This window comes from Microcebus murinus, chromosome 4 (assembly GCF_040939455.1).
Source record: "Microcebus murinus isolate Inina chromosome 4, M.murinus_Inina_mat1.0, whole genome shotgun sequence".
In the NCBI taxonomy this organism is placed as follows: Eukaryota; Metazoa; Chordata; class Mammalia; order Primates; family Cheirogaleidae; genus Microcebus; species Microcebus murinus.
This window is the reverse complement of record NC_134107.1, coordinates 62,188,793-62,213,108: the sequence shown is the minus strand read 5'-3', so window position 1 is coordinate 62,213,108 and position 24,316 is coordinate 62,188,793. Positions and strand designations below refer to the sequence as shown.

At 35.6% G+C, this 24,316-nt stretch overlaps 1 protein-coding gene and 2 pseudogenes across 1 annotated transcript in view; 1 reads left to right on the top strand and 2 right to left on the bottom strand.

Moving 5' to 3' along the window:
* Positions 1 to 4,187: 4,187 nt before the first annotated feature.
* Positions 4,188 to 24,316, bottom strand: part of ACER3 (alkaline ceramidase 3) — a 123,373-nt gene continuing 103,244 nt past the window's right edge. The window contains exons 8-11 of the mRNA XM_012745051.3: positions 13,663 to 13,764; positions 11,156 to 11,260; positions 6,565 to 6,610; positions 4,188 to 6,039 (exon numbers count right to left, since the gene is read on the bottom strand). Of these exons, the coding sequence (XP_012600505.1) occupies positions 5,986 to 6,039; positions 6,565 to 6,610; positions 11,156 to 11,260; positions 13,663 to 13,764 (307 nt within the window). The 3' untranslated portion in view covers positions 4,188 to 5,985. The remainder of the gene's footprint in view (positions 6,040 to 6,564; positions 6,611 to 11,155; positions 11,261 to 13,662; positions 13,765 to 24,316) is intronic.
* Positions 13,974 to 22,581, bottom strand: LOC142870619 (NADH dehydrogenase [ubiquinone] 1 alpha subcomplex subunit 1-like; annotated as a pseudogene).
* On the top strand, positions 14,220 to 14,412 carry LOC142870620 (translation machinery-associated protein 7-like; annotated as a pseudogene).

The window sequence follows — 24,316 nt, the reverse complement described above, 5'->3', positions numbered from 1 at the left end:
GAGATAATGAATGCTGAAATATAGCCTAGATTATAGCAGATTAGATAAAAATACATTATCCTATTTTTTAGAAAAATGATGCAGCACTGGCAAACCAAATGGAAAAAGTGAATATACAGATCTGAGATATCTGAAAACAATTAGTTCCTTGTAAAGATTCATATAATCTATATGTTTATTAAATAATTGCTACTATAACACACATCTGCAACAAATATGAAACTAGGGAACATTATACTAGCTTGAACAGTTTATCTGTTGGTCACATTGATAAATGACTCAAATATTAAAAGTATAGAAATGCTTTATAATAAACAATGCCCAATCAGTACATTCAACAAAAATAGATAATAGTCTCTATTTCTTAAAATAGACTCACTTGTTCATTGGTATAATTTAGCTCTAAAAAGAAGAGCCAAAAAGAAGTCAGGACTAATTATGGAAAGAACTTTGTAGCCAACCATGTAGGTCCTTGACAACTACCATGTGGTATTATAACATGAGAAAAGAATGGTAGAAAGATCTCAGCTTTCTGGAAGTCAACACAAAAGCTGAATGCAACTAGCATTTTTGGATTTTACAGTAGAGAATGGAATTCCTTTTATATTGAAAACAAAATCATGGACTTTGCTCATAGTACTTTTTCTCAAAGATTTAGGCACTTTGCAAGAGGCTGTTGCCAATACAGTAAAAGTAGAATGAAAAATAATTTTACAGTGTAAATATTAAACACAAATCCTCTGATTACATTCAATAAAGAGATGTCTTATATACTTATATAAAACATTTTCATTCTGACAAATACACATTAGCATCATCTTGCTGGAAGTGCAGTTGGGTAGTACCACTATACTTCCATCATGGGACTCCTCCAAGTTTGGTCTAGAGCAGGGGAGGCAAACTCCTAAGCCTGAGAAAGCATTTTAGGCTTTGCAGGCAACATATGGTTTCTGTCACATATTCTTCTTCTCTTTCTTTCTGTTTAAAAAATGCTTTTAAAACATAAAAATAATTCTTATCTTGCAGGCCATGCAACTGCAGACTAGATTTGGCCCATGGGCTATAGTTTGCCAACCCCTGGTCTAGAGTCCTTTGATATAACACATTTTTAATTTTCTCTTAGGCACAGATGATCTCAGAATGAATATTTATAGGGAGCCATATTTATGTTTAAAGATTTATTTAATAAATATGTTTTGCTGCAATCTTAGAGTTAATTATGCAAACTGAGTTTGAAAGTGTTGATCTGCGGATATGACCAGAAAAATTTCAGAAGCTTATGAAAATTTTGTGACTATTTATGTTACCAATGAGTAAATTTATTTATTTATTTCAGAGACAGGGTATTAGTCTGTTGCCCAGCTGAAGTGATGCAATCATAGCTCACTACAGCCTCAAACTCATGGGCTCAAGTGATCCTCCTGTCTCAGACTCCCAAGTATCTAGGAGTGCAGGCATATGTCACTACACCTGGCTAATTTTTTTACTTTTTGTAGGGTGGGTGTATCTTGCTATGTTGCCCAAGCTGGTCTTAAATTCCTAGCCTTGAGAGATTCTCCCACCTTGGCTTCTCAACATGCTGAGATTATAGGTATGAGCCACCACACCTGGCCCACCAATGACTAAATTTAGTTCAAGTATCAACACTGTGCTCTTTAAAGCAATGAGGCAGGTCCTGTTAATAAGAGTTGAAAAGGAACTGTGAGCAGAGCACAGTGTGACGTGTGGTTGGTGGTAAAATATTGACAAATGCGTAACTAAACAAAGTCAGGGGATTTCAGTTTGCAGGACTGTGACTTGGGTTTTAGGGTTTTCTAGTGTGAAATATTTTTGTGATCAATATTTTCCACACTAGCTGCCAATCAAAACATGTAGTAATTTGCAGATGTAGTGATAGATTAAGACCTTGAGAAACAACATTAGAAATTTACAGTGCATTAAAATGGGTGGTCAGTACTGCTTAGCTTTTACTCAAAACGGCTGAATGTGTATCAACAGCAGCAGACATTCTGTAGCTAACAATACTACTTAAATTCTTTAGTGATCTCTCTTCTTAGCAGCACTGATTGCCTATCAGAGAAAGAACTATGCCTTGGTGAAGCTTGTTACCCCTTACAATTTCCACTTTTCTTTCAACAATGTCAAGGTTTCATACTCAAGGCAAAAGTGTATATAGTCCAAAGTCGGAGTCTTATCTTCAGTTTCAATTTTAAGTGGTAAACGAAGCTGACTGGGATGGCAATTTTGGAGAAATGGTTAAGTCCAGTGGCATGTTCACAAAGACCTCAGCAACACCAGCAACTCTCCCTATGTAGCAATTATGTAGTTAGACATTGGAAAAAAAGGGGTGTTTCCTTATTCTTAAAGGAAGTGCAACAGTTTAAAAAAAAGCACTGAAATTTTCCGGTCAGATGGATCATGATCACATGATTCCTTTTTTTTTTTTTCTTTCATTTTACAGGTTCTTCCATAAAGATGTTTAATGACTTTTAAGCTAATTTTAGTTATTTTCAAATGGTTATAGTAAATAAGCTGTAATTACAGACACTGAAAGACAAGAAAAAGTGATCAAACTAATTATATTATAGCATTGATATGATGTGAAACATAAGACAGAGGTAGATCTGCAAATAGCCAAACAGTTGCAAATATCAATTATAACTGGTTCTCTATGAAACATCAGTTTTACGTAAATGCTTCTCTAGTAGCACGGCATAAACCATAGGTTCAAAAGAATGTCATGTTATGTGAACATGGAGTTGGTAAGTAAAATTGTCAAATTTAGCAACAAATTGTTTTCAAGAGCAAAGTAATATGGAACTCACAGGACTCATAAGAAAGCCTTAAACTAAATTATTAGACACTTTTAGGGGCACTGGCTAAATTCAGTATTGGCTGGCATTATAATAAAACTTAATTTTTATAGGCATTTAAAGATTTTCATACATTGTGTACTTGAAGTTTTTGGTCTCTTAATTTTATCTGACTTATACAACTCTTTTCCTTATTATAAGAAAAACCCTCTTAGGGTAAGGAAAGCCCAAATTAATTGTCCTGGAATTCTGCATTATGGGTAAATCATAATATTTGATTTAATTCTGTCAAACCAAATACCACCATTTGGGTTCTCTTCTGTAGATTATTAAAAAAACAAATGTTACTCCTGTTAATCATCAATGTATAAAATATTACAAGGATAAAAAAAGATCAAGTCAGGTGGTGGGGATGTTTCACAAAAGCCCCAAGGTGGTGAGGGGCTAGTACAGTGACCAGTTTAACAACTAGCTTTCACCTAGTTTTCTTTTAGAAAGAAAAAAAAGTCAAATTGCTATCAATTTTCCAGAGTGAGAATAGGGACACAAGAGCAAATTGTGAAGCAAACTGCTTTCACATCCTCACAAAGTAGTATTTTCTAAAATATAATTTGCTATAGGGCTCAGAGATGAGCACCTTTCATAGCAGGTGATATGCAAACAAACCATTATTTGCACAGCAGGAAACAGGTTTTTTTGTACACTCTAGTTAACAGGAAGTTTTCTAAGAAAAAGGGAATGTGGGTAGGAATCCAACCCTGTAATATCCACCCAGAATCCCAGAAGGAAAAAATAAAGCTATTGAGATAAAGATTTAGCAATATCCTATTGGTCACCAGTGATTTCCATACAGTGTGGCACCGGCACAGATAAAAGTCTTGAGTGTGTTACTTAGTTGCTAAAAAGAAAGCCATGCCTGAGGCACAGCTGACTTGGAAAATTAAAGAGCCTGGCTTTCCTCTCTGCTTTCTGTTTCAACACATCTAAAATGTTTATGTTGAGCTTTCATGCTGTCTGTTCTCACAACAGAAACAAGGGTCTTTGAAGAACTGGCCACAGTCTTACAGGTCACCCTGGGGTACAAATGACTCTCCAATGAGGTGCTGGACAACTTTATTCAACAGGTGACCACTGGTGGTGGTAGCTGAATGCTTATTCAGCAAATTGCTCTAAATGGCCACAGTATCAGGGTATGCTCTTTGTACCTTTAATCTGACTTCAACACTGTAGAACCTCAGTCTTAAAATATTTAGCAGCATTGTCATGAATGATGTTCCTTTGTTCCTATACTGTGTATAGATTCTTTATGTAGAAGTATATCTGATTGAACAGTACAAAAAGACAATAGTATGAAACAAATGAATTAATTAAAAAAATTAATTAAAAAGTGTACAATGGTTGATAGCCCAGGTAGCTGCAGGTGAAATGTAGCCAGAAGCCAGAATCTTGGGGCAAAGGAAAGAACAGTCTTACAGGCTGTGTGCTGGAACTGTTTTATACCTTCCTAAGGCAGAACCAGAGTTCTCTTAGATTAATGTTTGGGCAAGTGTTTTTCTTGGTGGAGGATCATAAAACTAGATGAAAGGATTGGCCTAATAGCATATTGGCACACTAAGGGAAAGAAAATAGTACTCTGACTAAAACTAAGGCCAGTAGGTTCAGCAAAACAACAAAATATTTTTTGGTTTTAAATTTGTGCCAAGGCTACTTACAGAATACTGGGAAAATGACAGAAACATTTACCACTGTTACATAAGGAAAAAATGATTTTCCTTTTGAAGCTGTGGCTCAGGATTTAATCTTGGGTAATGTTGCCATGTAGTAAAAACAATCTGGATTTTATAATAACTTATAAAGCAGAAAAAAGGTATAAAATGCTAAATAGTACAGCACTACAAATATGGTAATAAATGAGCAAAGGAGTCAAATCAAGTTTTTATGTCAGGCAGGTGTTATGTTTATGAAAAGTGATTTAATCTCTTATGTATTCAAATGCAAATTAGAATTAGCTAACATGAGATTTTACTGCCATTTCTTAGCACCCTAATTTTTGTGGTTCTGGAAGTTACTAGTTACAGCTATTCTCAACCCTTATATCTATTTCCTTCAAAAAAAAAAAAAAAAGAAGGAGCAGGTATTAATAAGCTTGGATCCTGATCCTCTTAGCTATAGTTAATCTGACACACTACCCTGAGCATAACCATGGCCTCTTTGAGAACTGGAAAATACTGCATTAAAAAATCAAAGTATAATGACATTCCCTGATAACTTCAAATAAGTTATGCTAGAAGGATGGAATATAGGTAGTTTAGACCACCAATCATGTTTGTTTAGCGATAAAAAAAAGTGACGACTTAAAGATTTACAAAGATCAAAGGAAACAAAGCAACCACCTTTAGCTGGCTGAAGGTTCAGCGTTCTATAGGTGTCCTCCTGGAGCTTCAGAAAAGTTACAAGATGACCTTGTAGGTTACAGATCACTCTGACTGGCTGTGGCCATACATGGATATACCAGAAACCATCATAAATCCTGGGATGTGACAAGTATAGGACCCAGTGGCAGGTCTGAGCTTGCTGGACACTCTGACTAGCATTGGGACAGATAGTGAAGAACTATACAGAATCTCACAGCTAGCTCTGTTTTTACCTTGGAAAACCATCCATGAGGTTAGTAGGAAAACAATATAAATCAAAGCTGACACAGCTGAGTGCTGGCTCACAGCTGACCATCTGGATAGGGTTTTGCCAGTTCCTAGCTGACCATTTTTATTATTTAATCAAATATTAAGAAAGGTATAATTCACATGCAACCCTTGTCATAAAAGAGAAAAAGGTTAATTTCCTACAACCAGCACAAACTGTTAACCTGTTAAGAAAAGCCCAATTTTTTCAGCATTTGAGTATATACATGTACATCATATCTGTTTCTTTATAAACATCTTAAGGTGAGAGGAGGAAGAGGAGGAGGAGGACAAATGAAATAAAGCCATGAGCTAAATACCCAATAGGCCCCATTCCTCATTCTCTATGTGGCTGGCAGCATTAGTCAGAAAGTCCTTCCTCTGCTGTGATGGTCATGATATATTTAAATGTGTAGATCTTTAAGGATTTCCTTATTTATTCTGCCAGGCCTATGGCAGGTATTTTTTTGTTTTCTTGGTGGAATAATTCATTAGTGCTTCCTGAGATGCTCAAACAGGATCACTGGCCAGATTCCGAAGAGAAACTGTTTGGAAATAAGTTAGGAAAAAATGAAAGAAGGTAAAAGTATTCCATGTTATGTTATCCCTGAAAAAGAATGAGAAAGAATCCATGGGGCTGTGACTATAGTACTTGGTAGGTTTGCTAGCGATTGTCCTGGTATTAGTAGCCTGAGTACAGCATATTCCTTCTAGACTTGTACCAGATCTCAGAGAGTATTTTTATTTAATTTCTTTAAGTGTATTAAACTTCTACTTTGTCAAGGATGGAGGTGGGCATATAAATCATTTCTGTCCCTTACAACAACTCTGCAATGTAGCTACATTAACAATTCCATTTTATTGTTGAAGAAACCAAGGCTTAAAGAGAAGAGACTTATCCAAGAACGTGCAGGAATAAATGGAAGACTCTTGTTCCAAAGTCTGTGCTCACTCCATTTCTTCTCCACACCCCTTTTTCTTCTTCTTTCACCTCTATCTTATCCTCCTGATAACCCCCCTCCCAGCATATAGACACACAGACACACACAGGACCTAGAAAGTGGACTTACCTTCACTTTTGGCCTGTATTTCAGATAAAGTGTTCTTGTATATAAACTGAAAGAAAAGGGGGAAGGGGGAAGCTCTTCAGAATAATTGTTTTTTTTAAAATTAATTAATTAATTTATTTATTTTTGAGACAGAGTCTCACTTTGTTGCCCAGGCTAGAGTGAGTGCCATGGCGTCAGCCTAGCTCACAGCAACCTCGAACTCTTGGGCTCAAGCAATCCTGCTGCCTCAGCCTCCCAAGTAGCTGGGACTACAGGCATGTGCCACCATGCCCAGCTAATTTTTTCTATATGTATTAGTTGGCCAATTAATTTCTTTCTATTTATAGTAGAGACGGGGTCTCGCTCTTGCTCAGGCTAGTTTCGAACTCCTGACCTCGAGCAATCCGCCCGCCTCGGCCTCCCAGACTGCTAGGATTACAGGCGTGAGCCACCGCGCCTGGCCCAGAATAATTTTTAATTCATGCAAACTGACTTAGTGACAAATTTAACCATAGTGCCTCTGTATAGACAAAGAAAAACAACATAAGTATATCCTATATTCATTCATCAACCATTTTTTGAGTACCTACTGGGTGCAAAACACTTGGCAAGATGCTAAGTGAATGATCAACTCATAGACTGTGACCTCAAGATGTCTGTAGTTTAGTAGTGAATATTCTGCTAATTCTTGATATAATTCATATCACAATTAACTTTTCCATTTTTGAAGATATATGGTAGTAAGGATTAAAGTTAGAGTATTTTAGAAATGGGTATATCAGCTCTATAAGGATTAAATACAGGTAGTTTGAGATAACCAGCAAGAAAACAAAGTTTCCCTTGTAGTATCCTTTACAGTCAGTCACCTCTGGAGATGAAATCAAATCATAAAATCAGTGCATATAGCAAAATATAGTTGAATTTATCCCAGAAAAATTCATTAAACTGTCCACATCATATAGCATATAAACGTTCATGTATAGTATACTATTTAAATGTGTTTGAATAGTAATAATATACAATATATCATGCATACATATGCAAAACATAATTTTATAGTACAGGTTGAGCATCCCTAATCTGAAAATCTAAAATACAAAATGCTCCAAAATCTGAAACTTTTTCAGTGTTGACATGATGCCACAAATGGAAAATTCCACATCTGACCTCATGTAATGGGTTGCAGTCAAAATACTTATTGAAGGACTAGAGTAGTGTGCATTCATGACAGAATGAGATGTCAGTTTATAAAATCAGAAATACTTCTTTGATTTATAAACCATTGTTGATGGGGCAGATGACTCTGAAGGAAACATTTAAAAAAGCCATCCAGTAGAATGTGTCCTTATCCCTAGGGACTCACTTCCTGGTCCCTCAACTGCTTCTGATGTTATAACCTAAAAAAAATACAGTGTACAATAACCTTTTAATCAAAATACAGCGTTGTAGGTGGAGACTGAAAGCCTGCCATTGTTTGTTTTTGCTGCTGTTGAACAGGTGATACAGGTATTCTGGCGGTGCTACTGTGCTGCACAGATATCCTATACACGTTATTTTTTCACTGTATTAATGGTATATCATATTTTTTAATGTTAAATACTTATGTGTGAATAAGTATAAGAAAATGATTGCTTATTGGTAGCATATAAATTCAGAATCAAGGATGATGGTGATGTCAAACAATCACAGATTGTCCACATGGGTGGCAAGATAGTGACACCTTTGCTTTCTGATAGTTCAATGTACACAGATTTTGTTGCATGCACAAAATCATTAAAAATATTGTATAAAATTACCTCCAGGCTATGTGGATAAGGTGTATATAAAAGATAAATGAACTTCGTGTTTAGACTTGGGTCCAATCCCCAAGATATCACATTATATATGTGCAAATATTCCAGAATCCAAAAAAAAAATCTGAAATCTGAAACACTTCTGGTCCCAAGCATTTCGGATAAGGGATGCTTAACCTGTATTTTAAACAAGAGAAAGAAAAGGTGAAAAAGCATGAGAGGTAAAGTTGTGTAATTTAATGTGGCTATAATGCCACTTTACTGTACCCAAAATGAACTGTAAGAGGAGCATCAAATATTATTTTATTAAGAATAGTCTATTGTTTTAAAATACAATCTTGATTTAACAGTTTTTCAGATGTTAATCTCTGAAATAAAGTTGGAACCTTTTTCTTTCTCTTCAGGAAAGAATCGTGAACTGGGGCAGAGATGCCCAGGATTCAATCCTTGCTGTTACCTCTACCACTCCCAACTGTTTAAGTACCTACAATGCGGGGAGAGGCATTGGACCAAGACACATTTCATTCTTAAATTATTCTGAGTACATGGGTATTACTATTCCTGTTTTGCATATAAGAAATGGTCTCAGTAAGGTCAAACATTTAATTCAAGGTACCAAAGCTAGTAAATAATAGAATCAGGATTTGAATTCAGGTTCTGTTTAACTGTTAGCCAATATATTGTACTCTACTTAACTAGCCAGTAACCCTGGGTAAGTCACTTCTCTCTGGGCCCCAGTTAACTTCACCATCAAATGAAGAAGTTATGTTAGATAATTTCTAAGGCTTCATGGGAGTCTGTCCCTGGGCGCAAATCCAAGTGCTAATACTAACTGGCCATGAGATCATGTATGAGGTACTTGACTTCTCTGAGCTTGTTTTTCCTCAAGTATAAAATAATACTTGCCTCACGGGACTGTCATGAAGACTATGAGCTTAAAATTCAAACTTTTTATTATGAGAAATTTCAAACATAAACAGAAGTGTCCATCACATAAAGTTGTTAAAAATACTGTTTTATCTTTTTATATTTGCAGCATCTATAGTGATGTTTCCTTTTACATTTCTGATGCTGGTTATTTATGCTTTTCCTCTTTTCTTTTAGTTTAGTCATACCAGTTATTAAGTTACTGTATCTCAGTTCCAAATCTACCCTTTTTAAATAATAGCTTTTATTTTGAGGTACAATTGATATACAAAAAATTGCACATACTTAATGTATATGATTTGATGAGTTTGGACTTATGGATATGCTCATGAAATCATCACCACAGTCAAGATAATAAACATATCCATCAATTTCAAAAGATTCCTCATGCCCCCCCCTCTTATTTTTGTGGTACACTTGAGATCTACAACAAAATTTTTAAGTGCGTAGTACAGTATTGGCATCTGTAGGCACTAGGTTGTACAGCAAGTCTCTAAAATGTATTCATCTTGCATAACTGAAATTTTATATTAATTGAATAATTTATTTTCTCCGTTTAGATAATTCAGGTTGCATGAATAGTTAATCTCCAGATAGATGAGATGCAAATGTTATTATGGGAGATATTTTTAAAATTCACCTGAGTAAATTTTCACATTTGTTCAAAGGAAAATTTTCTTTCCCTTTCCACAAATATCTTTTTCAATTCCTGAGAAGAATTTGAGGTTAAACACAGCCTGATCCACTGGTAAAGAGATCAATATGTATACATTCACTCATTAAATCATTTAACAATATATACTGAGTGCTTACTATGTTCCAGGCACTGTTCTAAGCATTTGGTAGCAGTGAAAAAGGTAAAGTCCCTGCTCTCAAGGAACTTACAGTATAGTTGGGGGAGGTAAACAAGTAAAAAAATACGTATGTGGTTATAAATATTTTGAAGAAAAATAAGGCCTGGTAAGGGGAGAGACAGTGATATTAGCTGGATGGGGTGATCAGAGCTGTGAGTCTGCTTTTACTATAAATGGCTGACTTCCCACAGACTTTTTAATAGGGGAAGAGGAAGGAGGGAGGAGATAAATAGCAACCAATTTATTTTAGGGGAAGGAGACTGATTAAGCTAGGTACTTCAGGCACTCGAACTTTCATAGTTCCTTATGCAGGGAATCTGCCTGCTGTTCTTTTTTTCTTCTTCTAAATTTGTTCTTTTTTTTTTTTTTGAGATAGAGTCTTGCTTTGTTGCCCAGGCTAGAGTGAGTGCCATGGCGTCAGCCTAGCTCACAGCAACCTCAAACTCCTAGGCTCAGGCAATCCTCCTGCCTCAGCCTCCCGAGTAGCTGGGACTACAGGCATTCGCCACCATGCCCGGCTAATTTTTTCTATATCTATTAGTTGGCCAATTAATTTCTTTCTATTTATAGTAGAGACGGGGTCTCGCTCTTGCTCAGGCTGGTTTCGAACTCCTGACCTTAAGCAATCTGCCCGCCTCAGCCTCCCAGAGTGCTAGGATTACAGGCGTGAGCCACCACGCCCGGCCCAAATTTGTTCTTTATAAACAGAGATATGCTGATTAACAAGAAACTGGAAATATTTATATCCTACCTGCACTAAAAAAGGAGACGAATGATCTACTTAGAATATAATACAGATCATGTGTCAGAGGTCAATTAGTAACTGCCTTACTTTAAGGATGACAAAACTGAGTTTCATAGATGGTGAGGGACTTGCTTAAGGTTACTCGGTGGTAGACACAAAGCTGGAATGTAAGTTTCTGATTCTGACATTTTATATTTATACTGTCCTATATGCAGCGAAACAAAAAACAAAACAAAACAAAAAAACCCCACAAAAAACTACAATACTAGGCTAAAACAGTCACTATTTCCTACCTGAAAAGGATGTGAAGGTAAGAACCAAGGCCAGTTAAAATATGCCACCATGCATGAAATTGTGTGGTAACACCTATGATAGGTGGCAACTTTTTTCGCAAATTCCTGTGTAGAGAAGGGGAAAAAAAATCACCACATTAAATCTTTAAAATGTTTAGCAACTAATGCCGACAGTCTTAGAGCATTTTGAAATATTTAATACCATTCTCAAATATGGAAATTATTTAATTTCCTGGAGTCTCCTTAGTCTGACATATTGTTTTTCAAAGTGTATTTTGAGGAATAATATTCCTGGTAGAAGTTCCATGAAAAATGAGGCTAGTCAAATAAATGTGGGAAACATTATATGATTTACCACCCTTTGGGGGATTTTTAAAATGCATATTAACACATTAAAGGCTCTGAAAAGTCTGACCTTCAAGAGTTATCTTTAGTTTTTCAGGTAACCTACCTACTAATCCATGGAACCCCGCTTTCAGGTAATACTTAGGAACACTTATTGGAACAAGTGTTTTCTGGAATACACTTTGTGAAACACTAGTCTAGTTAGCTATCCACTCAAGAAACTGGATACATGCTTTTCCTATGTCCTACAGTCATCATCTTAGTACAGTAACATACATTCTATAAAGTCCTTTTATATTTATTATTTCACTTCATAGTCAGGGATTCTTTGGGGAGGTGATTATTAGCTTTGCTTTACAGATTGGGGGAACCTAAAATTCAAAGAGATTAATTGAGTTGCCCAAGTCACTCAACTAGTGCCACAGCTGAGTCTCAAATTCTGGATCTTTTGATGAAATGTATACTATAGTAACATTTATTAGAGGAGAAAAACAAGTGTGAAACACCAAATTATTTTTCTAGACAACCCCACATATTTTTGAGATAATTACTTCCTCTAAGAGCCTACTTTTATTTATGGAAGGACTTTCTAAAGCCTTTAATCTGTTAATATGCATTAAAAATCTCCAAGAGGGCAATAAATTACATAATGTTTCCAATATTTATTTGACTACAGAGTCATTTCTTCATGGACATTTTGCTAGGAATACTATTCCTTGAAACATACTTTGGAAAACAATATGGCAGGGTATGATGAGCAGTGTAAAAGCTCCAATGGGGGGGTTCTGCTGGGTATTCCTTGATCCATAACCACTCACCTAGATCTTAGTTTTATAAGCAAGGTGTATTACTTGTTTAAAATTAAAGTCCACATTAACTCATTTAACTTTTTACTATGGAAAATTTCAAATATGTATAAAAGTAGACAAAATAATAATGTGTTCATTACCCAACTTCAACAATTAATTTATGGTCAATCTGTATCACCTAAACCCTTATCCACTTCTCCCTCTCATGTTATTTTGAAGAAATGCCAGATATTGTATCATTTTAATCTCTAAATATTTTAGTATGTATCTCTAAAAGATGAAAACCTCCTTAAAACATAACCATGATACCATTTTAATACCTAGAAATATCAACAATAATCCCTTAATATCATTAAATATTTAATTACTGATCAACAGTCCAAATTTCTCCTAATTATTTTTTTTTTTTTTTTTTTTTGAGACAGAGTCTCACTTTGTTGTCCAGGCTAGAGTGAGTGCCGTGGCGTCAGCCTAGCTCACAGCAACCTCAAACTCCTGGGCTCAAGTGATCCTCCTGCCTCAGCCTCCCAAGTAGCTGGGACTACAGGCATGCGCCACCATGCCCGGCTAATTTTTTTTTTATATATATATCAGTTGGCCAATTAATTTCTTTCTATTTATAGTAGAGACGGGGTCTCGCTCTTGCTCAGGCTGGTTTTGAACTCCTGACCTTGAGCAATCCGCCCGCCTCGGCCTCCCAAGAGCTAGGATTACAGGCGTGAGCCACAGCGCCCGGCCATCCTAATTATTTTTTATAGTTGGTTTGTTTGAATCAGGATTCAAAAAGGCCAATACACTGTATTTGGTTGATATATCTCTTAAGTCTCTTAATCTATATATTCTTGCTCCCTCTTTTTTTCCCCCTCTACCATTTATTAGCTGAAGGGACCAGATCACTTATCCTGTAGATTTCCTGCAGTCTGAATTTTGCTGATTGTCTCCCTGTGGTTTTGTTCAATATATTCCTCTGTCCTGAGTTTTGTTTACGCAAAATTGTTAGGTCACAGAATTTTGAGCTGGAAGGACCCACTAGTTTAATCTATTTAACATGCTCATTTTATGGATATTGAGGCCCAGAAAGATAGTGTCTTAGTAAGAGACTAGAATCCAGAGACCTAGATTCAAACTCCTGTCAATACATAATTGCTAGTAAAAGGAACACTTATCTTTTTAAGAAAATAACATTAGGCATATGAAAAAGTGCAAATTTATATACATGTATTTTATGTGCTTATTATAAATCATTCTTATTTATTCAGTAAAGCAAATTAGGCAGGTTTCAAAGATGTAGTCAACATTTGAATAACTGGAATGCTTCCAAAATATTTCTCAAGGAATGAAAATACATCTTACCTCAGTGAATCACAAAAGATGTTATCTATATTCCATAAGAAAAATCCTAATAAAAATATACCCAAAGATGTATAACCCAGTCCTCTAAGCCATGGATAAACCCTGTGGGGGAAAATAAGAAAAGCAAAATAAAATTTTCTCAAGTCATGTCATGATCAGAGATTAAAGTCATCTCTTTCTTTTTTCTTTCTTCTCTCTTCTCTCCTCTCCTCTCCTTTTGCCTCCTCCTCTTCTCTTCTCTTCTCTTCTCTCCCCTCCCCTCCCCTCCCCTCCCCTCCCCTCCCCTCCCCTCTCCTCTCCTCTCCTCTCTCTTTCTGTTTTTAGGAACAGGGTCTCACTTTGTTGCCTGGGCTGCTGGAGTACAGTGGCTGTTCACAGTGTGATCATAGCACACTACAGCCTTGAATTTCTGGTGCTCAAGTGATCCTCCTAAGTAGCTGGACTACAGGTGCATAGTACTGCGCCTGGCTAAAAGTCATCACTTTCATGAGAAGGAAAGGTTTTTGTTACTATTAAAAGCAAACCTGGGCAGGGTCTGGGGAAGGGGCAGCAGCGCCATGCCTGGCTGCGAAGGTGGCAAGAAAGAGCCCCTGAAGCAGCCCAAGAAGCAGGCCAAGGAGTTGGATGAGGAAGATAAAGCATTCAAGCAGAAACAAAAATGAGGAGCAGAAACTTGAGGAACTAAAATTGAAGGCCATGGGGAAAGGCCCCCTGGCCACAGGTAGAATTAAGAAATCTGACAAAAAGTAAGCTGTTCTTTGTGCCTGAGTAGATGACCCTTGATTCCTATTTAAACATCTATATTCCCTGCCATAACATTTTTTGCCATCTATAGCTAAAATGAAGTATTGTTTTGGAGTCTATTGTACGTTTAAGAATAAACTTTTGTAAAAAAATGTAGTAATAAGAAAAGCAAACCTATCTATTAATCTCTCTAATACATTTGCCTACTATATTTAGCCACTTAAAGGTACTAGGAGAGAATGGGCCAGCAAGACTGCCAAGTATATCAGGAAGGTAATCTGAAAGTGCCCAACAACTTTTTCAGTCCCATAGAAGAGGGTGGGGGGATAAGTTAAAATTAACACGATTGAGTCACATGCTCCACGTCAGACACTGTAGTTAAAAGAAACAAACACACATTCATTCATTAAATCACTTAATAATATATGCTGAGTGCTTACTATGTGCCAAGCATTGTTCTAAGCATTTGGGAAGGTACCAATGAATAATATAAAGTCCTTGTTCTCAAAAAACTTACAGGATAGTTGGGGGAGGTAAACAAGTAAATACATAACTGGTTATATATACCTTGAAGAAAAATAAGGCCTGGAAAGGGGTGAGTGATATGGAGGTATTATGTGGATAGGGTGTGCATGCACACACACACACAACACACACACAAAATCTTCAAATAAACTCTGTGAGGCAAATATTACTATTTCTACTTCACTGCTGAGAAAAATTGAAGCTTGGTGAGTTACCAAAGATAACAGCAACTTATTTATTTTTTATAGCTTCAATGAGGTATAACTAACTTACATTAAACTGCATTTATTTATTTACTTATTTTGTAGAGACAGGGTCTTACTCCGTCGCCCAGGCTGGAGTGCAGTGGCATGATCACAGCTCACTGAAGCCTCAAACTCCTGTGCTTGTGGTGATCCTTATGTCTCATCCTCCTGAGTAGCTGGGACTACAGGCACATATAACCACGCCCAGCTAATTTTTCTTATTTTTTTGTCAATACCCTAGAGAAGGGGTATTGATGTTGACCAGGCTGATCTCAAACTCTCAGCCTTAAGCAATCCTCCCATCTCAGCCTCCCAGAGTGCTGGGATTATAGGCATGAGCCACTGCACCCAGCCAAACTGCATATATTTAAATTGTACATTTCATGAATACATCTGTATATACCTATGAAACCACGACCACAATCAAAGTAATAAATATATCTATCACCTCCAAAAGATTAGTTTACATTTTTTTAGAATGTTACATAAATGGGATCATACAACATATATCCTTTATTGTATGGCTTCTTTCACTTGGTGTAATTATTTTGAGATTCATCCATGTTGCTTCATTTCCTTTTATTGTTGAGTAGTACCTCATTGTATGGAGATAGTACATTTTGTTTATCTGTCCAAATGCTGGTGGACATTTGTGTTGTTTCCAGTTTTTGACTATTAGAAATAAAGCAGCTATGAACTTTCATAACTAACACTTTGTATGGACATATGCTCTTATTTCTCTTGGGTAAATAGCTAGAAGATGAATGGCTACGTTGTATGGCAGGTGAATATTTAACTTTTTAAAGATACTGCTAAACTATTTTCCTAAGTGACGGTACCATTTTACATTCCTACCAGCTGTATATGAGTGTTCCAAATGTTCGTTATCCTCATCAACACTTGGTATGATGTCAGTCTTTTTTATTTTAGCCATTCTGGTAGGTGTGTAGTGGTATCTCATTGTGGTTTAATTTGGATTTCCCTAATGACTGGTATTGAGCATCTTTTCATGTGCTTACTATCCATATTATTTTCTTTGATATAGTATGTTTACCACCTTATTTAGTTATACGAATTCTTTATATACTCTATATGTAAATCCTTTGTTGGATGTATATTTTGCAAATATTTTCTCCAAGTCTGTGACTTGCCTTTCTCTGAATGTTGTCTATTGAAGATTTTTTTTGTGTGTGTATGTGTGACAAGAGTCTCACTCTGTCACCCTGAGTAGAGTGAAATGGCATCATTGTAGTTCACTGCAACCTCAAAATCCTGAGTTCAAGGGATCCTCCTGCCTTAACCTCCTGAAGAACTGGGACTACAGGCATATACCACAATGCCCAGCTAATTTTTCTATTTTGAGTAGAGATGGGGTCTCATTCTTGCTCAGGCTGGTCTTGAATTCCTGAGCTCAAGCAATTCTCCTACCTTGGCCTCCCAGAGTGCTAGGATTACAGGTGTGAGCTACCATGCCTGGCAGAAGAACAAAAGTTTTTTATTTTGATAAAGCTCAATTTATCTATTTTCTTTCTTTATCGTGTGTGCCTTTTGTGTACTGATTAATAAATGTTTGCCTAGCCAAAGGTCACAAAGACTTCTCCTATATTTTGTTCTAGAAGTTTTATAATTTTAGCTTTTACATTTAGGGATATGACTAACTTCTATTACGTTTTTACAATGATATTAGGTTGAAGTTCATTTTTTTTCATAAGAATATTCAGTTGTTCCAGAACAATTTGTTGAAAAGATTATCTTTTGCCCACTGAACTACTTTGGCACATTTATTGAAAATCAGGTCAGTATCAGTGTATGGGTCTATTTTTGGATGTTCTATTGATCTGTATGTCATCCTTACCACCAATACAACATTGTCTTGATTAGTATAGCATAGGGTAAATCAAGTAGTGTAATTCCTTTAACTTTGTTCTTTTTTTTTTCAAAACTGTGTTTTTGGTTTTTTTTTTTTTTTTTGGCTACTATAGATTCTTTGTATCCCTATGTTAGTGTCAGAATTAGTTTCTCAATTTTTATCAACAAGCCTGCAGAGATTTTGATTGTTATTGTACTGAACCTACAAATCAGTTTGGAAGAATTGTCATCTTAACAATATTGAGTTTTCTAATCCATAAAATGGTATATATCTCCATTTATTTAGGTCTTCAATATATCTTAGCAAAAGATACTACTGTATATTGTAGTTTTAACAGTATGATTTTTATATATATTTGTTAAATTTAGTCCCTAAACATTTTGGGGTTTTTTTGGATGTTATTATAAACTATACTTTAAAATTTTTTTCTAATTGTTCACTGCTAATATGGAGAAATAAGATTTTTAAAATACTGCATAGAATCTTGTGACCCTGCTAAATTTCACTGTTTCTAGTTTTTTTTGTATATGTTCTGTGACATTTTCTGTACATGATCATATTACAATCCAAATATCATGTGTGATATGACTTCTACCAGTATAATGTTAAATAGAAATGGTGAGTGTGATAGTATATATACTAGTTTTACTCTTGATTTTAAAGGGAATTTTAAAAATATAGCATGACTAAGTGTGTTATATGCTACAGAGTTTATAGGTTAAGAAAGTTCCTATATATTACCAGTTGGTAAAGGTTTTTTTTTTTTTTTTTTTTTTTTAAGGTCATAAATAAGTGTTGAATTTTACAGAATGCTTTCTCTAAATCTTGACATCATCATGTAGTTTTTCTCCTTTATTTTTTAAATATGGTAGACAGCAATAATATTTTCAAATATTTTGTTATTTAACTATAAGTATTTGCATATAAATGAACATAAAAGGTGACTAATTTAAAAATCATCAGCAAAGCACAAACCTGGCAATGTATGGAAAGGGCATTATTATCACTGTTTGATAAAGGTTCTCAAGAGAAGATAAGCTTAAAAGAGTCATAGTCTGGCTTCAGCTATTCAGAGAGTTTATCACGGTCCCCATTTGGGGAGGGCAAGAATGAGTCCCAGGAAACAGGGCTCAATACAGTGAAGACAACTGGTAGTGTGGTCCAGGTCCTGAAATATGACAGCAATATGATCAGTGGGAATGGGGTGCTGTGTGTTTTCTGCTTCTAAACTTACCATGGCCAATCTTCAGCTCTCAGGAGGAGTTCAAAACAAAATTCTTCTGTGGGGTGAAATGAATGTCTTTGATTATCCAGGTAGCAAGGCACGAAGAAGAGAGCAATAACATCAGCACATGGTCCATGCAAGCTAAGTACTGATAAGATTCTGAGGACCTACTAGCCGTTTATTATCAGGTGCAAAAGTATATAATACAGAAGGCCCTCAACATATCTCTGTCTGTAGTCACACTGCTTCATTGTGGACTGGCTGCCTGTCTAGTGTACAGCTGTCATCCCTTCCCTTCACCTTGGAATGGCCTTCACCTGTCTCCTGTATAGGATCTCCTGTTTTGTATCATATGCATTCTTCCTTTTTGTGTTACTCTCTCATCTTGGTGAAATACCCTTCAACAGGTTGCTAAGCAATAGTTTATGGGATATAAGGTTTGTTTTTTTGAGAAACTAAATGTATGAAAATATATTTTTCTCCATACTTTATATTGATAGTTTGGCTGACTATAGAATTCTAGGTTAGAAATAATTTTTCTTTAGAAATTTGAAGACACTGATCTACTGACTGCTAGTTTCCAATGTTGCTTTGGCAAATGCAGAGCCATTCTGATTTCTGATCCTTTGTATGTATAACTGCCTCTCAACTCTATAAACTTATGAAATCCTTCCTTGTTCTAGAATTCTGAAACTGGCATGGGTTTATGTCCATCCATTGTGCTGGATATCCAGTGGGCTCTTTCAATCTAGTAACTCATATTGTTCAATTACAGAATATTTTCTTGAATTATTTTGGTGATTTCCTCCCTTCCATTTTCTCTGTTCCCTTCCCCCTTTTTTTATGTTGGTTTTTCTCTTTTGGCTCAACATGATCTACTCGGTAATATTCCTATTGAGTCTCTTCTTTTTTCCATTTCTTTCTCTTTTTTGTCATATACTCAGAGTGGTTTCTTTGACTATATCTTTTATTTTATTGATTGATTGATTGAGACAGAGTCACGCTCTGTTGCTCAGGCTGGAGTGCAGTGGCAGGATCACAGCTCAATATAACCTCAAACTCTGGGCTCAAGTGATCATTCTGCTGCAGTCTCCTGAGTAGCTGGGACTACAGGCACATGTCACCTTGCCTGGCTAATTTTTAAATTGTTTTTGTAGAGACAAGGTCATGTCTTTTCTCAATTCTAGAAAATTCTTTTTTTCTTTTTCATTTTATTTTTATTAAGCACTATATAACATACTGCATGCTATATAACACACTGTATAACTTTCTAACAGGAGTAGATGACCATTACTGAGTTATTTTTTCATCAATCAGGAAAATGCTGCTTTAATCAATGTCCTCCAAACCTTCTGACACATAGTAACGATTAACTCCAGAGATGTGCCTTTCTCTTTCCATCAAACTCCAAGGATATACAAAATGGGCAACCCTTTTTTCCTTGCCACTGTTAGTGAACCTGTGGACGTACGCAGTGGCCACTCCAGGGATGATCAAGCATGTCCATGATGGCAAGTCCAGGGAGAATCTCGAACCACATCTCAGCACGGTTACGTAGGCCAAAATTCCACTTCTCGAAAATTCTCACCTATTACTTCTTTTAATACCTCTTCTTTTCCCATTTTTGCTATTCTCTCCTTTTGGAACTGCAATTAGACATGTGTTATTTCTCTGTGATGTTTTCTGACTTATTTATTTAGGTTTATCTTCCAATTCAGTCACTCTCTCTTCATCTGTGTCAATCTACTTTAGACTTATCCATTGTATTTTTATTTCAATGATTTTTTTTTTTTTTTTTTTTTTGAGAACGGGTCTCACTCTGTTGCCCAGGCTAGACTACAGTGGCATAATCATAGCCTACTGCAACTTCAAACTCTTGGGCTCAAGTGTCCTCCTGCCTTAGCTTCCTCCAGCAGCTGGAACTACAGGCATGCACCACCACACTCGGCTAATTTTAAAATTTCTTATAGAGATTATGTCTTGCTATGTTGCTCAGGCTGGTCTCAAACTCCTGGGCTCAAGTGATCCTCCCTCGGCCTCCCAAAGAGCTAGGATTTCAGGTGTGAGCCATCGTGCCTGGCCCTATTTTAATGATTTTATTTTTAATGTCAGAAGTTCCTTGATTTTCTTTCATATCTTGACATTCATTTTTGATGATCTCTTGTTCCTTGGTCTCATTTTCCCTTTCTTTCATTTCATTAAACATTTTCTAAATAGTTACTTTGCATTTCAGCAATGAATTTGAGGGGGTTATTTCTGCTGTTTTCTGTTTCTCCTGACTTTTGCTTATGGTGGCCTTTTTCCTTCCTTTGGTTTGGAATTATTAATTATGTGCACATGTTTGATCTCCAGCTGCAGAAATCCTGAGGGGCCTACATTAAGGGTACATTTCTTTACAAATTCTCAGGGGAGTCATTTTTGCTACCTAAAACTGAGGCTGAAAGACAAGACAACTTGTCAACTGCTTTTACTGGAGGGCAAATTTTTTTTTAAGCCAGCCTACAGTATACGTCTTTGATGGTCCTGGTTTTTTTGTGTATGTGTGTATGGTGATGGGGAAACAAAAAATAAAATGGCAGAGTTAAGCTAATATATTAACAATTATATTAGATTAATAAATTACAATGAATTAATTACAATAAATTAATAATTACATTAATGTAATGCTCTAAACACACCAATTAAAAGATACTGGAAGACTGCATTAAAAAACATAACTCAACTATTAACATATGATGTCAAAAGGAAATGCATTTCACATATAACAATATAGGCAGGGGGAAAGTAAAAGGATGGAAAAAGATATATCATGAAAACATTAATCAAAAGACACCTATGTTTTTGATGCCATCAGGACTTGGCAAAAAACAAAAAGAAAAAAAAAGAAACCCGTGTAAACCTGGTTATATTAATCAGATAAATTAGACTTCAGAGCAAAGAAAATTACTGGAGACAGAGAGGGACGTTACATAATGACAAAAGGATCAATCTACCAAGAAGCCATAGCAATACTAAATGTTTATGTACCCAACAATAGAGCTACAAAATATGTGAAGCAAAAACTAATAGAATGTAGGAGAAATACAGACAAATCCAAAATCGTGTTTGGAAACTTCAACAATCTTTTCTCAACAACTGGCAGAACAACTAGACAGAAAATCAACAAGTGTACAGAAGAACAGAAGAACTCAAAAACACCATTATGCATTAAACAGTTAACTCAGCAAGCACAAACATTGCATATTCCAAATAAAGAATTAGTCCTTGACTAACTCCAGGGAGATAACTTCTAAGTCCTTGGAAAGTCCTGTGCAATAAGAGTGTCCTTGTATCCCTGACACTTTGGGCCATGCCAGACAGTTTATGCTAATAATATGATTTAAAGTGAACACCTGATTTTATTTGCTTGGGGTGGTGGGCCATATTATATCAGTTTGATCTCTAGGTAATAAAGGGGTGGTAATAAGGTAATAAACCTGCAGCCTTGGTGCCACATGTGGCTTTCTAGATCCTTGAGTGCAGCCTTCTGACTGAATCCAAATTTTATAGAACAAATCCTTTTAATAAAGGATGTTATTATAACATCTTTGCTGAGTTTTGTGATTTCTTCTAGCAAATCACTGAACCTGAAAGTGGTCTTGGGGAACACTGACACACACATCAACCAAGAGGATCTAATTGACATTTATAGAAGATTTCACTCAACAACAGCAGAATACATATGCTTTTCAAGCAAACATGGAACATACATATGCTAAGATCTACTTGGCATAAGTATCCTTGGTATATTAGCCTGATAATACAAACCTCAACAAATTTAAAAGAAATGAAATCATAGAGTGTGTTCCCTGACCACAATGGAATCAAACTAGGAATCAAGAATAATGATAACATGAAATCTCCAAATACTTGAATGCTAAACAACATACTTCTAAATAATCCATGGGTCAAAGAGGAAGTCTCAAGGAAAATTTAAAAAAAATGTAAACATAACATATGATCAGTTGTGGGACACAGCTAAAGTGGTGCTGAGAAGGAAATTTACAGCACTAAATGCTCATTAGGAAAGAGGAAAGTCTGAAATCAATAATCTAAGCTTCCACCTCAAAAACCTTTCTTGAAAAAGAAATGCAAAATAAACCCACAGCAAACAAAAAGAAGAAAATAATAAAGAGCAGAAATTAATGAAACTGAAAAATAAAAAACAGAGACAACCGATTTAAACAAGTTCAAGTCAGGGAAATAAGGTAAAAAAGGAAATAAAAACAAGTACGAAAAAAACCCCAAAAATCTTCCTAGAATTGATTTCAGCAAGGTTGAAGAATAAAAGATAAACATAAAGAAAATCAATTGTATTTCTATATAGTAACAATGAACATGTGGAGACAAAAATTTAAAAGTATAATACCATTTACAATTGCTCAAAAAAAGGTTAAAACTATAAAATGCTGATGAAACAAATCAAAGACCTATATAAATTGAGACATAATGTGTCCATGGATTGGAAGTCTCAACATAGTAATAATGTCAACTCTCCAGTGAATTGATATGCATGTTTAACACAATTCCTATCAAAATCCCAACAATATTTTAAATTTAGATATTATTCTAAAATTTATAAGGAAAAGTAAGGGAACCTGAATACCTAAAGCAATTTTGAAAAAGAAGAATGAAGTGGAAGGAATCAGTCTCCATGATTTGAAGACTTATAATGTAGCTAGAGTAACTAAGACTCTGTGGTATTGGTGGACAGACATCAGTTCCATCAATCAATGGAACGGAATAGAGATCCCAGAAATAGGCCCACACAAATATACCCAAATAATTTTTGACAAAGGTACAAATGCAGTTCAATGGAGAATGGATAGTCTTTTTAACCAGTGGTCCTGGAACAGATGGACATCCATAGGTAAAAAATGGAACTGAAACCTCACCCTAAGCCTTACACCCTATATAAAATTAACTCAAAATAAATCACGCACTTAAATGTAAAACTATACAATCTTTAAAAAGAAATCTTTGGCATCTACGGCAAGGTATAGAGTTCTTAGACTTGACACCAAAATCATGATCCATAAGGAGAAAATTGTAAATCTGATCTCATTGAAATTAAAAATGTCTGCTCATTGAAAGAGAGGATGAAAAGATAAGGTATAGATTGAGGTAAAAATATTTACAAACCACATATTTGACAAATATTATCTCTTGTAAAAATAGAGAACATGGGCAAAGACACGAACAGAAATTTCACCAAAAAGGATATAAACACATGAAGATACATTCAACATCATTAGCCATCAGGGAAATGCAGATTAAAAGAACAAGATATTAGTACACATCTATCAGAATGGCTAAAATAAAACAGTGTAATAACACCAAAGGCTGGTGAAGATGTAGAGAAACTGAATCACTCATACATTGCTGGTGGGAATGTAAACATGGTAGAGCCACTCTAGAAAACAGTTCAGGAGTTTTGAGAAAAACTCAATATACAATTATCATATGACCTAGCAATTCCACTCTGGGCATTTATTCCAGAAATGTGAAAACTTATGTTCAAACACCTATATGCAAATGTTCATAGCAGCTTTATTCATGATTGCTAAAAAGTGGAAACAATCCAGACGTTACTCAACAGGTGAATGGTTAAACTGTGGTATATCTATATATGCATGGAAAGGAATGAATTATTGATACACTCAACAACTTGGATTAATCTTCAGAGAGTTATGCTGAGTTCAAAAAGCCAATCCTAAATATTATATACTATTAATATATCATTTTATTTCTGTAACAGTCTTAAAATGACAACATTTTAGAAATGGAGAACAGATAAATGGTTGCCAGGGATTAAGTGATGGGGAGTGGAGAGTAGGGTGAGATAGGAGGGAAAGAGGTGTGGTTATAAAAAGGCAACACAGGGATCCTTGTGGTGATGGAAATGTTTTGTACCTTGACTGTATCAATGTCAAATCCTGATTGTGATATTGTGTTTTGTAAGACATCACCATTTGAAGAAATTGGTACAGAGTATATGGGATCTCT